Source organism: Aythya fuligula, chromosome 4 (assembly GCF_009819795.1).
Source record: "Aythya fuligula isolate bAytFul2 chromosome 4, bAytFul2.pri, whole genome shotgun sequence".
Taxonomy (NCBI): Eukaryota; Metazoa; Chordata; class Aves; order Anseriformes; family Anatidae; genus Aythya; species Aythya fuligula.
Genome location: NC_045562.1, coordinates 17,152,415 through 17,169,430, shown reverse-complemented (window position 1 = coordinate 17,169,430; position 17,016 = coordinate 17,152,415). Strand labels below are relative to the sequence as shown.

Here is a 17,016-nt window from a genome sequence, read left to right as displayed (position 1 = left end):
GGAAGGAAGGAAGGAAGGAAGGACGGAAGGAAGGAAAGAAGGAAGGAAGGAAGGAAGGAAGGAAGGAAGGAAGGAAGGAAGGAAGGAAGGAAGGAAGGAAGGAAGGAAGGAAGGAAGACACAATAAATTTACCGTGTTCAAACTATAGGCTAAAAAACAACCAAACAATGTAAAGGAGTAACTAAAGGATGCTACATGAAGTTAACACTACAAAAATTAATTGCTATAGAATGCTGTGCCATAACTAGTTCAAAAAAGGATTAAGAAGAATTAAGAATGTATTCATTCATCAGTGTCTAGGAGCTAAAATATTCTGCACGTCAGGCCTGGCTCAGAAATCCATAAATTGCTGGTTATAGTTGGATATTTTGTTTTTGTACTCTCCCTTTCTAAAGATCTGATTAATAGTGACCATTGCACTTACACACAAAGGTGTAAGCTGTGATGATATCTTGAGAAGCTGCTAAGTCTTAGTATTAAATCATAATGTGTTTAGATATACCCTCTTTTTATGTGTTTGAATTAGATATCTAGGCATTGTCTTATCAGGATTACTTATGTGAATAAAGTTATTCGTTTGTGTAAATTATGCCGTCCCAGGTTCCTCAGATATTCACATTCTTCAGAAGCAAAAACTTTGCATTATAGACTGTGTAATGTCCAGCATGGTGGCAGCTCCACATAAGTTACTCCTTTCATATCCATTTAACAACCACAACAACATAACTATTTCTGTTTAAATAAATCTACCCTATGCTGTTATTTTAAATATTTTGCTTGCACAATCTGCCATGTTTATTCTACAGCAAGTATAGACTGTTATGACTTATTGATCACTTTTTTACTTCTTAGGAAAGTCAATATTGATATAACTCTAGGTAACCTCTCAAATTATTGTGTGTGTAAATTACACATAGTTGCTTGAAGAAGCAGTGATCATCAGGCTGATGTAGGGATAAATACTGGCATATTACACAAAACTTCCTCGATTGCAAATGATAACCCATTTATCTTGCTCCTCAGAAGGAAACCAAATTTAGTCAATTTAAAAGAAAAATAAAAATATATTTGAGAGACAAGCATGTATATATGAAAGATTAAAAGCAACCTCAAACTATATTTATACCTACTCTTACTCTTCCTCTTTAAAGCAACATAAATCCATTCTCTACTCTAGGGGTGATCTGCAAACCAGAATAAATAAAAGCAAACCATGCCTTTTGTTTTCTGCTAGGTAATAAAAAAGCTAAAACATAGTGGATCTCATTATTCTACTCCTGAAACTCACCAGACCTTAAACAAAACTCATTCCAAATCAAACAACTGGGGTAGAACCAGTCTAGACAATATTTTCCTTTTTGCATGAAAATCACAGAATCACAGAATTGTCTAGGTTGGAAGAGACCTCAAGATCATCGAGTCCAACCTCTGACCTAACATTAACAAGTCCTTCACTGAACCATATCGCTAAGCTCTAAACCTAAACGTCTTTTAAAGACCTCCAGGGATGGTGACTCCACCACTTCCCTGGGCAGCCCATTCCAATGCCTAACAACCCTTTTAGTAAAGAAGTTCTTCCTAATATCCAATCTTAGCTCCTGGCCCAGGATCCATTTTCCCCTTAGAGATAGGGACCCGTCTGCGGCCATCAGGCTGACAAATAGGTCCCTCTGTTCCCCTGAGAAGGGAGTTGCCCACAACAATCACCCTTCTTTCTGTCCTGGTGGAGGCAGTCCTGAGATGCAGAGTTGACTTCCTCGCCCTAGGCATCCTCCTGGGTAGACTTTCTACCTCTTCCTCAGCTACCGGTCTCTCAAGCTCCAGGGCCTCAAACCTGTTGCGTAGGGGCACCTGGGAAGGTGGTGCCAGTAGGGTGGGGCATCGCCTGCGATGTCCAGCAGGGACCTGTCTCCATTCCTCCTCAACTCCTAGGTCCCCTGCCTCTGCCTGACAGCAACAGGGCAGGGGGTCCACCCCCATTTGGGGTGTCTCACCCTGGTGCCTGTCCTTCAGGCCGTGCAGGGAGTTGCTCCACAAGTCTATCTCCCGCTCACACTCCCTGATATCCCTCAACCTCTCGACCTCCTCCTTGAGTTCTGCCATGACGTGGACCAGATCATCCACCTGTTCGCACCTCACGCACACAGTCTCTTTGCCCCCCTGAGGTGGTAGCAACAGGCACAGGCACTCCCTGCACCTGGAGACCTGAAATGCCGCAGTTTTGAGCGGGCAGTCGGTCTGGGTGTGTACAGACTTCCTGGAGTGCACACTGTGCCTGGTGTACAGTAGACCACTGTTAGAGGAGGTGTTCGTATGGGCGGGGGGGAAAGCTCTGCCCTTCCTGCTCACCCTGCCTGCATGAACTGCTGTACTAACTGCCACGCCTCTCCCTTCTGATGCGCCACACCCTGTTTGCCCGTCCTGGTCACCGCACTCCTGGTCGCTCACGCTCCCTAGGGGCAGCTTATGAACAGCCAGGGAGGGGGCGCTGCTGGCTCCACCTACACCTCGTTCTCGCTTTGTTCACCTCCCTTGCGAAGGCTGTCAGGTCCTGGCGGCTCCCTTGAATTGGCTTAGTGCCAGAAAAATTGGCCCTGCCTGTCTGATCCCCCGCTCTGCTGCAGAACGCGTCTGCACCAGAACTGATCGTCTTGGCAAGACTCGACAAAATATTGCTGAAGACCCCACTAATTCTACAAAGTTGGCAAAAAATCCAAATGGAAGTCAACAAACTATGACAGACAAGATTGCTACACACAAAGCCGTGAACTGCCAGCTGGGAGGTTCACAATTGATGCTAGGAACAAATTCCTTTCTGTATTTGCTCAGAGAGATTATTCAATCTTCATCCTCAGCATTTTTCAATACTGAGATATGGAAGACAAGATTGTTGGTGACAATCCTGCTTTAAAAGGAAGTCTGGGGTATGTGATCTTCACAGGTCCCTTTCAATCAGCATTTCTGTGATTTTCATGATTATTTACTGAAATTAACTCTCCAAGACAAGGGAAAGAAAAGCCAAATAACAACAACAAAGCTGAACATCAGTATTGTCAGAATAGCATAAATCCCTTAAGGTTTCTGAGTAGTAACAGCCTGAAAGTCACAGTGGCAGAAGTGTATAACATAACAAGCACCACAAATCATATCCAAACATGCTCTTTTACTGTTCTGCCAGGTACTCACCCAGAAGGATTTATTAGCTCAGGCAGTTTTGGATGTCAGCTCCATGTATTTGCTCCATACCTGAGATAACAGCCTGTTTCTGAGTGCCATCTGAGGGGCTGAACAGGCATTAGTGTGCGTGCAGCAATGTTTATTAGCTCTGGATCAGCTTGAGCATTGGCAACCAGGTACCTTGTACTGCATTCCTAATGGGAAAATTACATTGGGATGCCAAGCCAAATGTGTGGATTTTGATATATTACTGTTTAATAGATAAGATCTCTGCCATAGTGTGAAGCCACACTGTTCTGACTGAAATATTCCAGGAACAAGTAGAAATGGGGTTTGACCAGAGATGGTTTTGTATACTCCATGACCATTTGACAACATACAACATAGTCTGGAATTAGATGATTCTGAAAGACCTAGAAACCCTAATTTCATGAAGTAAAAGGAATATCAGAATTAAAGGGGCTATCTCATACATAAAGAGTTAACTGTTTTTTAAGAAGTCTATTAAAATTTTTACTTGCTATCCTGCAGTCAGAAATTCAGCAAGGCCTATGTCAAAATACAATTATTACTATTTTTTCTTTAGTTTCTAAAAGGAACCTTCACCCAAGATGCAAGATACTGTGGACTCCATCCTCAGAAAGATAGCCCCCATTAGCCATGTCTAAAGACCTTCAGAATGAATCAAAACCTGGAATTTGGAAATGCAATAATGCCTCCTTCTTGTTCTGAGGAGCTTAGTATCAGTTTTTAATGTCATCAGAAAGACATTAAATAAAACACTTTCATCTGCTGCTAAGTGCAATACCAGTATTTTGGTTGTTAGAAAATATGCCACAGAAATTAAGTACAAAAGTCATTTCCAGAAGTAATCAAAGTGTTTTTTTGCATTTGTCTTCATTTTACAGATATAGTATTCTGTGCTGTATTATTACGGTGACTATTTCAATTGTGTTATTACTAAGATGTAGTTACCACATTTTAGGACTAAACCTATTTGTTTAAAACTGTGTAAGAATTTGGGGCGTACAACTAGTATGTACTCAGAAACGCTGTACAGATGTTACTAACATAAGATGTAAACTTAATTTGCCTTTATAGTATAATTGAAACAGAATATCTGATATCTTTACAAGTCCTTCTTACCCAGCATCCTCTTATTTGTGTAGTTACAGCTTTGGCAATAACAGCACATGGAAATTATCTAGCAGACTGCATAGAATCATTAAAAACAAGTATAGAAATATAATGGAAATTCATATTTTTTCACCAAAGATATTCAAAATTCACAGAAACACAACATCGCATTTCAACCACTATCAGGAAGCAATGACCTTGTCCTTACTTCTATGAAGTAAAAAGCAGCAACCAAGTGAAGCATGTACATGGCAATGTCTAACATGAAAATTCCGTGCATCTTCTAAACTTTAAACAGTGAAGTGTGACTGTTTATAGATCTAGCATACTTTCTTTATTTACCTTTTTATTATTGTTAAACTAATCCCCATATTTTCTATCAACATCTCCTGAATAAACAAAAAATAAAGAAGCAACGAAGCAGATAGTAATTGCTACCAGCATTGAAAGGATAAAGAAATACTAATTCCTTCACGCATAACTGTTAAAATCTGTCAAGACTTCATGTCACTTGTGAAATGTTTGTGTCCAAAATCCCAGCTCAACAGTGTTGAGCTATGAAATGAAACCTTAGAGAATTCTTTTCGCAATTGGCAATGAACAATCTCACTAAAAGTATTCTTTCAGCCAGCTGCTTTAATACAGTTAGCCAACTTCCCAGTTTAAAGATGGTCTCTGCCAACAAAAAATATCACTTTCACGTCTGAGTCAGACAAACAAAATATGTCATGAACAAAAGTTTTGTTTATTTTTAATCTTAACTAGTTTTTGCTGTAAAAAAAAAAAATAAATCTCATTTTCAATCAGCCAAAATGATTTGTTTTAGATAACAGATTTTTTTAAATTGTATCTGTTTGGGAAAAGCAAAAAGCATTACAAAATAAATTGTGGTTAAACTACAGAAAGCACAAAACCCGTATAATAATATGCATACTGTTATATAATACATTTCCATCTACAATATAATAGCTGTCTCTGTTTATGTTTAAAAATGTATCAATTAAATTAATAACTAGAGAGCTCTGACTTTGTAATTTTCACGTAAATCTATCTTTAGCTCTCCCTTCCCAAGAAATGGAGTGCAAATTTAGAAAATATGAATGATAAAAAGCATCTTCAAATCTTGAATGAATACAATGTCATTTTTACACAACATTAATTTGGGTATGATATAAAACCTAGAGAATTCACAGAATTGCAGGACAGTTGAGGTTGGAAGTGACCTCTTGACATCATCTATTCCAACACACCTGATGAAAGTGCTTGAGCAGGTTGCCCAGAACCATGTCCAGCTGAGTTTTGAATGTCTTCACAGATGGAAACTCTCCAACACCTCTGGTCATCTGAGCAACCTGTTCCAGAGTTTGACCACCCTCACTGTAAAAAGTGTTTTCTCATCTTCAGACCAAGAAACTAGTTGTTTTTCTATTTGGGTCCACTGCCCCTTCTAAGAGGGAAGCCTGGCTAATCTTCATTTCCTTTCATCTCCCCTGAACCTCCTCAGTCCCAGCCTTTCCTCAAATTACAGATGCTCCAAACCCTTAATCATCTTTGTGGCCTTTCACTGGACTTGCTCAAGGAAGTCTGTATCTATCCTGTACCGGTGGTGGGGAGGGTACAGAAATGGATGTATTACTCTAGTACAATAGGGAATGCTACATTTAATCTGAAAAATCTGTTCATAATTTTTAAATTAAATTTGCCTTGGCCATCTGTGGAATAAGGTTTAAGGTAGCAAAATTGATGTCATGAAGGAATGATGAAAAGAATGAAGCAAGTAGACAAAATGATACTCTTCTCTTTGGATAGTAAGTGCCAAAGATGAAAATAGATGGGGAAGCCAAAGGAGGGGCAGGATCTAAATAAGTCTACATATCCTCAGGAAGAGGGCAAGAGAGTGGCTACAACTGTCAAACTCTGAGATCTGGCTACTACTTCACAGCTTGGGAAACATTATTTTTTCCCTCATGTTCTCCTTAGAGGAAGATATTTGTGAAGGAAACATTGTACTTTAATATTAGTTAATGGTGACTACAGTTTTCACTCACTGAACAAAGCTGACCAGAAGCAAGGTTTAAACAAATCAGATACTATTTGAGTTCTTCTTACATGTTCTTAAGACTTATTCAACAAAACAAACAAACAAACAAAAACTTAATTTGTCCTGTGTCAGTAAGAATGAAAAATTAGAAGAAGGATGCTGAGTCTTTCCACCAGGAGGCAATGTGAGAACAAATGGGACTGAGTTATTATTATCATGAGAATAAGAAGTAAACTGTTTAGATTAGTTAAAAAGAAAAAACAGAAAAGCTGAAGACTACTGGAGGGCAAATAATCCTCATACATGATCAGTAAGTTTCAATTTAGCAAGTTCTTGTCTGTTAACAAAAATAAAATAAATGACACATCATTTTTAACTTTCAAAACAGAATGAAAAAGAGAAGAAAATTCATTTCTGCCACTGCAATGATAATATTGAAAGGAAAAGCATTAAGAATAGTAACCAGACATTAACAGTAACAAAGGTGATAACAAGGAACAAAAAGCGAAAAGCAACGCCAGCTTTCCTTGGCAGCAGAAACAACATTGAATATTTATTTAATCATATAGTAAGCCAAAATACAATACCTGCTCAAAAGTTCAATGATGTTCACTGTCAGAGCAATTTCATTTAATAGCACAGCTTTTTTTTTCTATTTATCACAATTTTGAAGGATACTCAGCAGAAGAATAATATGAGATTCTGCAACAAACTGAGCCTGACTGCTTCCATGTATGTAACTCTGTAAAACAAAAATGAAAAGCAATCCTGTTTAAAACAAAGAATTCCATTGAAAATTCCACACAACTGGATGTGTGTGAGCACAAACAAAACCTGTTTTGCAGAAAAATACAGGCAGCAGCAGCTATGGCTGAACAACAAATGCATCTATATATGGTAAAAAGGAGTGTTAAAAAATAAAATATTTAGGGTTATGCATACATATACAGAGAATGTAATATTTTATATATGAGAGCATTATGCTGTACTTACTTTCACACTGCTAAAGTAGAGTAAAGAACATACATTTATTTGTTCAGGACATAAGATTTTTGAGAAGGGAGGTTGACAAAATCAAGGCCATGCCTCTGCATACTTTTGACAGAAATGAAAACTGAACCTTGCAATGTTGCCTTTAAAAAGTCTATCTTTTTTATTCGTAGATTGAGTGAAGTTACTTAATGCAAATATTTTTTTTATATGAAATTGTAATAAACACAATCACAGATGCCAATACTAAATGGAAACCTAAGTAAGTCAATTTTTTTCCCCTAAATAATTATTGTTAATGGACATATTTTGTACATTACTTTTTAATAACATACAGCATATTATTCAGAAGTTGTTAGTTTTTATTGTTAACTAGCTATGATAGCAAAAAAGAAAGGAAAAACAGGAATGTAAACATGCAAAAAATGAGGGAATTTCTCTCTCTTCCTCTACTATAGCAATTACAATCTTGACTATAGATTGTCATGCTTTTACATAGAAATTAAATATATCTGTATTCTCAAAATATTATTTATATGTATTCTTCTGAGGCACAGACACAATTTTCACCTCAAATAAATAGACAAAAAACGCTCACTCCCATTAAAGTAAAGAAAAAGGAAACATTTTGCACCCCTCATGGTTTCAGGGCTTTGTTAGTCTATTTTACCTTTTGCTTTAATTCATTTTATTCTGAATGATTTTGCCTGAATAGAATTCATGTCAAGATTCAGAACAACTTTCCAAATCAAACATTTGAAATACTCTGATGCTTCAGCATACAAAAGAATGCCTTCATCCATACTGGTTAAATTCTGGTTGATGCACTGTTTAAACGTGTAGTTCGTAAGATATTATAAAACATTTTTTACTCAGTGGATGGTTATCTACTGTTTTCAAAATTGAGTTATTCTGTGTTCACTCAAATCACTAATTCAAAGCTAAAGTATGCAGGAACTTCATATATCTAAAGATTCAATCTCTCAAATGAAATGTCTTTTTTTTTTTTAACAAGATAAAAATAACTTACAAGATTATTTCATTGCAATATGACTGTGATAATAGGTCAATCTGTATTTTTTGACTTTTTGTCAGGGCCCCTTCTAAATCTCACTAAGGCAAAATAGACTGATATAACAAAGGAAGAATATAAGAATATTTCACATTAAGAAAAATTAAAGATCAAGTTAACATGCTTCTCAACAGACCAATTCTTAATTGCCTTTCTTTGCTGTCCTGTGTAAAGTACTATAAATGAGCACGTTGTGTTGTTATTAGCATATAAAACTGTAACTAGAAGAAAACAACCCCACCATCAGTACAAATATTCATATTTATCCAATCAAATTAATTGTTCTATCAAAATATAGGCTAAATTAGAGCTGTTTTCCCCAGAACGGTTATTAAAAAATAGTAGTACAAAAAAGTTCCCTGTAGCATACTCTGAGTCAGTTGTATCCACATAGCTGCAAATAATGACCCTGTCATTATTTCTCATGCAGCTAAAGCAGTATTTATACACACATATAGACACATGTGCAGTGTCTGGATTTACATGTGCCTAACAAACTGTAAAAATGTATTTCTACTTATTATCATAACACCAAGTTATAGTAAAGCTTATAATGATTAAAATACGTACTATATTTCTGAACACAAGATGATTTGAAATAAAAAGCACACCTTTCAATGGAAAAATGTAACAGGGTCTAACAGCACTATCCTGTTATTAAGTACCTATAAGTATTTATACATAACCACTACTGGTCTTCTCCACATAGCTCTGGAGTGGTCTGTCCCCACGTGCTCACAGACGAGCCGGCATGGAAGACTGGCCTGGCTGAACAGAGAGCTGTGGCTAGAGCTTAGGAAATAAAGGGGGTTATGATCTTTGGAAAAGAGGGCGGGCCACCCAGGAGGACTATAAGGATGTTGTAAGGATGTGTAGGGACAAAATTAGAAAGGCCAAAGCTCATCTGGAGCTCAATCTGGTGACTGCTGTCAAAGACAAGAAAAAATGTTTTTATAAATACATTAACACGCAAAGGAGGACTAAGGAGAACAGCCATCCTTTACTGGATGCGGGGGGGAAACTTAGTGATGAGAGATGAGGAAAAGGCTGGGGTTCTTAATGCCTTCTTTGCCTCAGTCTTTAGCGGCAAGACCAGTTGTTCTCCAAATACCCAGTACCCTAAGTTGGTCAAGGGGATGGGGACCAGATTGTAGCCCTCACAATCCACGAGAAAATGGTTGGCGACCTGCTACGGCACTTGGCTATACTCAAGTTGATGGGGCCAGATGGGATCCACACAAGGGTACCGAGAACTGTCGGAAGAACTGGCCAAGCCACTTTCCATCATTTATCAACAGTCCTGGCTATCAGAGGAGATCCCAGTCGATTGGCGGCTAGCAAATGTGACACCCATCTACAAGAAGGGCCAGAGGGCAGACCCAGGAAACTATAGGCCTGTCAGTTTGACTTCACTGTCGGGGAAACTCATGGAACAGATTGTCTTCAATGTCATCACATGGCACTTGCAGGACAAGCAGGTAACCAGGCCCAGTCAGCATGGGTTTATGAAAGGCAGGTCCTGCTTGACAAACCTGATCTTCTATGACAAAGCGACGCTAGGAACAGGCTAAAGTTGCACCAGGGGAGGCTTACATTTGATATTAGGAAGAACTTCTTTACTGAAAGGGTTGTTAGGCATTGGAACGGGCTGCCCAGGGAAGTGGTGGAGTCACTATCCCTGGAGGTCTTTAAAAGATGTTTAGGTTTAGAACTTAGTGATGTGGTTTAGTGGAGGACTTGTTAGTGTTAGGTCAGAGGTTGGACTAGGTGATCTTGGAGGTCTCTTCCAACCTAGATGATTCTGTGATATACACGCAACAGCTCCACCCAATATGGTATCATCCACAAACTTGCTCAAAAAACCTTCAAGTCCTTCATCCAAATTATTTATAAAAAAATTGAAGAGGACTGGTCCTAAAATGGAGCCATGGGGAACCCCACTAGGGACAGGTCACCAGCCTGATGTAACCTCATTTACAAGAAAACTCTGGGCCTGACCCATCAGCCAATTGTTCACTCATCTTATTATACTTTTATCTGACTGTATTCTGGTCATTTTGTCCAGAAGGATATTATGAGAGGCAGTACCAAAAGCTAGAGTATTACCATCACCTGATATTCAGTATAGATAAAAACATAGACTGGATACAGCTTATTGTAAATGCAAATAAAAAAAAATTGAACTAACTTAAAACAAAGAAAATGAAACTAGAAATGAAACCTGCCTAGAAGACCTAAAGCAGAGACTGAACTTTGAAAACTGGCTGATGAATATGAATTTCTGGCTAAATATCTCATAGGGATCGATGTTATATATTTTTAAAAATATCAATTGCTAAAGGCATAGCCTCCCTTGCAAGGAAGTTGATGTACTTTGATTTAGTTTTGGAGATACTATGTTTTAAAATCTAGTAAGAGACTATTGTTACACACTGCTCTTTCCCCAGAGAGAGGACAGGAATGGCTACAAGCAAAGTGAGTAGCCACCTTAACCATAACTTAAAAGCCATCATACCATCTTTATTTGAGAGATCAAGATATGCCAGGTTAACTTAAAAGAGAGAGACAGAGAGCACTAATTAAAAGCTAGTTAGTTGAAATGTTAAATAAGACAGATGTTTTTAGTCCCGTGTGCACATATATATTTAGTTTTTCATTTTATCTTTTAACTTCTTTGTTCTATTACAAATCTGCTTAGGTAAGCTATTTTTTAAAGTTACCTAGTAATAAATCTAACTTTGGGTGATCAGGAGGCTCCTCAGATTGCTTCCCAATGACATTATTCTCCAAATTCTCAAAACAACAGGAGGGTACATCTGCACGACAGCAGCATGACAGTCCAAGGAATGGGAGTGTAGATTTTGAGAAAATGAAAGACTGTTGCAGTGACAAAGGGAAAACAAAGTAACTTCCATTTGACACTATAATGTGAATCACTGAAGTTTGTCACTACCCTACGCCATATCTAATGGGGAATGTATTGATAACCACTGCATGAAAGGAATTACTTGCTGCGTTTTTTTACCACAAACAATGTGCTTTCAAATACAAATAAAAATTCAGAAGATGGAAGATGAGTAGTTAATGCAAAAATGACGGCAAACAGCTTTTCATGAAGAGAGAACTGTGAGTACTGTGTAGCACTTGTCCTTGTGTCCTACCCTACAGGTATATAATGACACTGTGAGGCCACTCAAGAGGTATACATTTTATTTGTACAGAGAAATATTTATGCATTATGTACCCCAATACAATAGTTTTGTATACTGCAATGGCTATTGACTCATCAGATTTTGAAATTCACGGCCATCTGTGGCTCAAACCTGCATAAAATAGAACACATTTAAAAACAATATACATATATATAAGTGTGACTATATGTGTACATGTATGTATGTATGACAAATCACCTTTTCAACAGTTCTCAACTTATTTTCTCAATACTTTTTTGTAGTTCCACAGCAGCTTTTAATTGTATAAAATTATTGAATTTTGGTTATTTTGGTTAACCAAAACAAGGGAATTGGTCACATGTGAGGTGTCTTTATTTTCACACTTGTCTCCCTTCATAAAATTGCTGAATGACCTACGTGGAAGACATATATTCTTGTGAAATTTTATCTGAGCCTGCAAACTATTAATGGACTGAAGTAAGATTTCTGGTTTTGCTATCTTTTCTGCTTTTTTTCACTGAATCCGTTTAATATTTGGAAGCTCTGTGAAGTCTGACTGTGAATGCTCTAGGCAAAAGCTTTAAATAAATTCATGAATAAAATCAGTATTTCTCTTTCATTTTAGAGGCATCAAGAGGAATGACCATGTAAGTTGCAAAGCTGAAGTCCGTCAGAACAGATGCAACCATGACTTACACAGAAGAGCCATATAGCCACACAATTGCCACAACCAAGACAACGGCAAATACTATTCTAGCAAGACTTGTAGTGGAACTGAAATGTGACTGACACATTGAACAACTGGTCCTTTTCCACCTTTAATGTTGTCCTATCTCAAATTTAATTCCACAGAAGCAATTTGAATTGCTAACTAAAATAATCATGTCCTCAAATCATGCCATTTTATTTGTTAGTGACAAACAGTTGTTTACTGCATGCACATTTCTACAAAGCAGTGTTAAATATTTATCTACTATTCATAAACTCATTAAATATTTAGTGTTATTGAACTGCAGATGGCATATGCATATAATCCCTCACTAGGATAGTCAAGGATAACAACAATGTAATATATTTTTAAATTTCCCTAAATACAACATATGCTTGTGATTTCCCTTCAAGAGTGATAGTTGTTCACGTTCAGGAAAATACTTGAGTTAAACATAATCTGTGCTCTTTCCTCCCTTTCTGTTAATGCAATGTAAATAAAACAAAGTAATCAAAAATAAGGCCTCTATGAGTTACACATTAAATCTTAAGGCAATACAATTACCTTCTGGAGTAGATCACATCAAGTTGAAACACAATTTCAAGAGCTCCAGTGCTCTTTCCTAAAATAAAACATCATAATGTTTATGAGTGTGTGGATGAAGGAAGCTAGGGTGGAAGGAGCTGATTTAACTGAGTTGGGTTTAGCAATAGTACACCATGCAAAGCTGCTTCATGAAGTATCATTCTGGATAACTGAGAAATAGCTTGCCCTGAATTTGCAAGATGTGACACACATATAACACTGTGTATTGGAAGCCAATAAAAAGCAGACCATTGAAATAGTCCAGACGTCATCTCACTTCTCTCTTAATTACTTCCTTAATTTTGTAAAGCCTCTACAAATGTCTAAAAATAAACTAATTGTAGATTTTCTGCTCAGTTGTCAGATTTGTTATATTTACAGAATAAGAACAAAGAAACATCACATATCTCAGTAGTTCTGTAGAATGTATTCTAATTTGATAAACAAATTAGAAACAAACAAACAAAAAAACAGAATCCAAGTATTTCATTCCTTATAACACTTCAACTTATCCTAAGCTTTATGAAAGTGTTTTTCCCCCACTTATTGGCTTTGTTTCTGCTCCCATTTTTTTTCCTTTTTAAAATATATAGTATATATAAAAATACATATTTATACAATTTTTAAAAAAAGAAAAAAGAAATGAGAGAACAAAGAACAGGATTCTAGTTCTAACAAAGCTCCAGAAGTAGTATTAAAAATCTCAAATAGTATTAAAAATCTTAATAAAAATACTGAAAAAGTAAATAAATACATGAAGAAATATAAGAAATATCTCAAAAACTAGAGAAATACAAGAAGTAGTGACTCCAGTTCATTTACTGACCAACTCAAAAATCTTTGATTAACCTAACCACGTTAATTTCCAAAGTTTGGTTGATATTCAAATGTTTAACAGGATAATTTCTTTAACTGTAGATATCCATTTATAAAAGGACACATTTGCAAGTGATGCTTAACTGCTTTACAACTGAATGTAGTATTAAACACAAAATAAATCCAAACTCACAACTAATTTAAATACAGCTTTAATGAATTTGTGTTTCTGTCAAACTGAAAATTGTATATGACTATAGCAATAACTGTGAAGCCGGCTATGATCTTCGCTTTGTTTAACAACAAAACAAAAATAATTTAGCACTAACCCACAGGAAATAAACTCCTTCAGAGTGTTAATAGCTCTATGAACATCTCCAACTCAAATTAGAGTCAACAGAATGCTACTCTCGTGAAAACTTCATGTTACTAAGCAATCTCTCTCCTCTGTACAAAATCCAATCCAGCTCAGTTACAGATCAGCACGACAAGGATTAAGAAAAAAGTTAAGGTACACATGCCAGCACATAAAAATGGTTAGAAATAAGCATAAGAATTACTAACAGTGGTGACTATGTACTTTTAGTGATTTTGTTCAGCTTAAGCTCAAGCTCTGTATTGTAAAAAGTTGTAGGTTAATCTAGAAAATCAGCAATGGACCCCACAGATAGAACTCTGTGTATGTAAACTTGCCTCAGCACCCTTGGAGTAACAGTTGGTATAGGTGTGGAGATTCTCCCTTAACAAGCATGACTGTATAGCATATAAGCTACTTCTATTAAATTTAGTTTAATAGCTATGGATGATTATTACCTGATTTAAGAAAAATTTAATGTTGATTTTTTTTTTTAATTATATGCTATAGCTACACATGACAATCTTATACAGACTCCTTGATTCACTCATATTAATTAAATGATTGAGAAGTAGATCTTCTATGCCTAAACTCACTGCTGTGTTCACTGTTGCCCCAAAACACAGCCCAGAGAGAGCAGCCAGTTTTCACAGGACTGGCTAGATGAAGCAGACTGTGCTGGCTGGCTTCCATGAGGTCCATCTGGCACCGAACACAGAATATGACTTGGGTTCCCAAGCCTAGAGCAAAAGTGGAGAGATATTGCTTAGTTTTGCAGACTAACTGGCTGGGAAGGGTAGCTGGTATAACTTAAAGGTATGCAAATCCTGGCTTATGCTACAGACTTTGGTTGCACCTAGACAGCTTTTATAGCTATACTGTATTACTTACGGTGTCATCAAAGTGCTATCAAAGGTATTAGGTAGTAGAGGTGATACTGCAAATACAGAAACTGTGAACTTTCTGCTCAGCTATAGATGTTTTAATACAACCCACTGAATAAGAAATTATTCTAGTGAAATAATTCTCCTACATTTATTTATTACTAAATATTAACAAGACAAAAGATACAGCAATTCTTTGAGGAAAAAAAATAATAACAACCAACCAAAAAAAAATAAAATTGAATTCACATTAGGAAAAAAACATTGCTACCCTTATGACACTTAATTCCCAAGTTACCTAAAAGACTGGCATACAACAGATGTCTTTTCCCTGAATGTACATTATGACACACAGTACCCACGTGAGAGACTTTAACTGAGATGAAGTTGAAATTTCCAGCATCTCTGAACTAGCATTCTGGTAGTTTGGGGAAGTTTATACAACACAGCTTAGCCAAGCTGCCTAAGAAAAAGAAATGCTGCTGCTGTGATGCTTTGCTTAAAAAATTTCAAATCAACATGTAACTTTCAAATCAACATGTAAAAGAGGACAAAAATCTCAAAGAAAGCTGACACTCCCACAGCTTTAATTACAGTGAGACAAAGGTGAGTGTTAATCAATAATACTAATGAAAGTTCAACTGTTACTAGTTGAAGTATGAACTGCTTGCTTACCACATGGAAGGCAAACTATGATATTTCAAATTAGGAAATAGGGAGAATAAACTTACAGGTACAGACTGGAGTAAAACAAATGATATTGGGAGGACAGAGTGCTATAAAAGAACAGTAAATGAGGGACTGGAAATGACACAAGAGCCGTTACAGTGATTTCATGTTAGCAGTACATAAGAGTTTGTACCCTAATGTTACACTGTCCAAGACAGAAAACTAATCAGATTTCCATCATCATGGTAAAATAACCATAGAATTTAATAAGAAAACAGATTATTTCCCTTTGCACATTTTATCACTATCCAAATTAACATTCATAATGAATTTACATGAAAGGCTACGGGCCCAAAGGGGCCCATATCTCCAAATAGGAACAGAAATTGAGGCCACGGTAGAAAGTGCAGTCCCACCTGACCTTAATGTTACATTATTTACTCAACAGAAACATTCATTTGACTATCAGACCTTCAATTCACAGCAATTCTACCTTCTTCTTGTGCTGAGGAAACTCATGATTGCAAGTCAAACTTAGTGACCTCTAAATGTAATATGAGGATAATAATGATACATTAATTCAAATGTGCAGTATATATTCACAGTATTGTGCTCCTAGGGTCCTAAATCATGCATGTAGTTTCATTTCAGGTGATGTATTCTACAGTGCTTGGAACAAGAATTGTGCCCTTAGATAAGATGATGAAGTCTCACCATCTACATGACATTGTTATTTATTGCAGTGACAGAGGATATACTCTTAGTGAAATACTATCAGAAAATGTAAGAAATGTTGGCTGCTCTACAGGAAACAACTGAATTTAATCCACTTCACTATAGCACTGTAGTGGTCAATGACTGTTACTGGGGATGGCCAACTTCTTTTTCCAAATAAATTTTGGTTGAGTTCTTCTCTATCAAATACATTTTTGCAAAGAAATTTTTCACGTATGGAGGACAAAAACATAATTGGTTACAAGTTATTTCCTAAATACCCTTTGATCCTTCCTTTCTTCAGTTAGTATGTCCAAACAGTTTTAAAAAATCACTCATAACGATGAACTGTCCCTCAGTATTTTCAATTGCAAATGTTATTCTTCCATGTGTCAATTAATAATCCCATTTTATTTTCCATTTGATGTCTAATTAGATTGCTTCATCTCTTAATTCTAACAGTAATATTTACCAAGTTTCACCACATACCACTTTAGGTTGAATACCTAATGCTAGACTGACCTTGTTACTCTCTACAACTTCCTGAGGAGGGGAAGTGGCAATGTTGGTGTCAGACTCTGACCCCTGGGAACCAATGATGGGACATGGAACAGCCAAAGGCTGCACCAGGGGAAGTTCAGTCTGGACATCAGAAAACATTTCTTTATGGTCAAACACTGGAACAGGCTCCCTA

General features: G+C 36.7%; 1 protein-coding gene across 1 annotated transcript in view; it reads right to left on the bottom strand.

Moving 5' to 3' along the window:
* Positions 1–17,016, bottom strand: part of TUSC3 (tumor suppressor candidate 3) — a gene marked incomplete at its 5' end in the record, with an annotated part of 76,089 nt that overhangs the window by 18,731 nt on the left and 40,342 nt on the right. Inside the window, one exon of the mRNA XM_032186225.1 lies at positions 7,034–7,097. Coding sequence (XP_032042116.1) covers positions 7,034–7,097 — 64 coding nt within the window. The remainder of the gene's footprint in view (positions 1–7,033; positions 7,098–17,016) is intronic.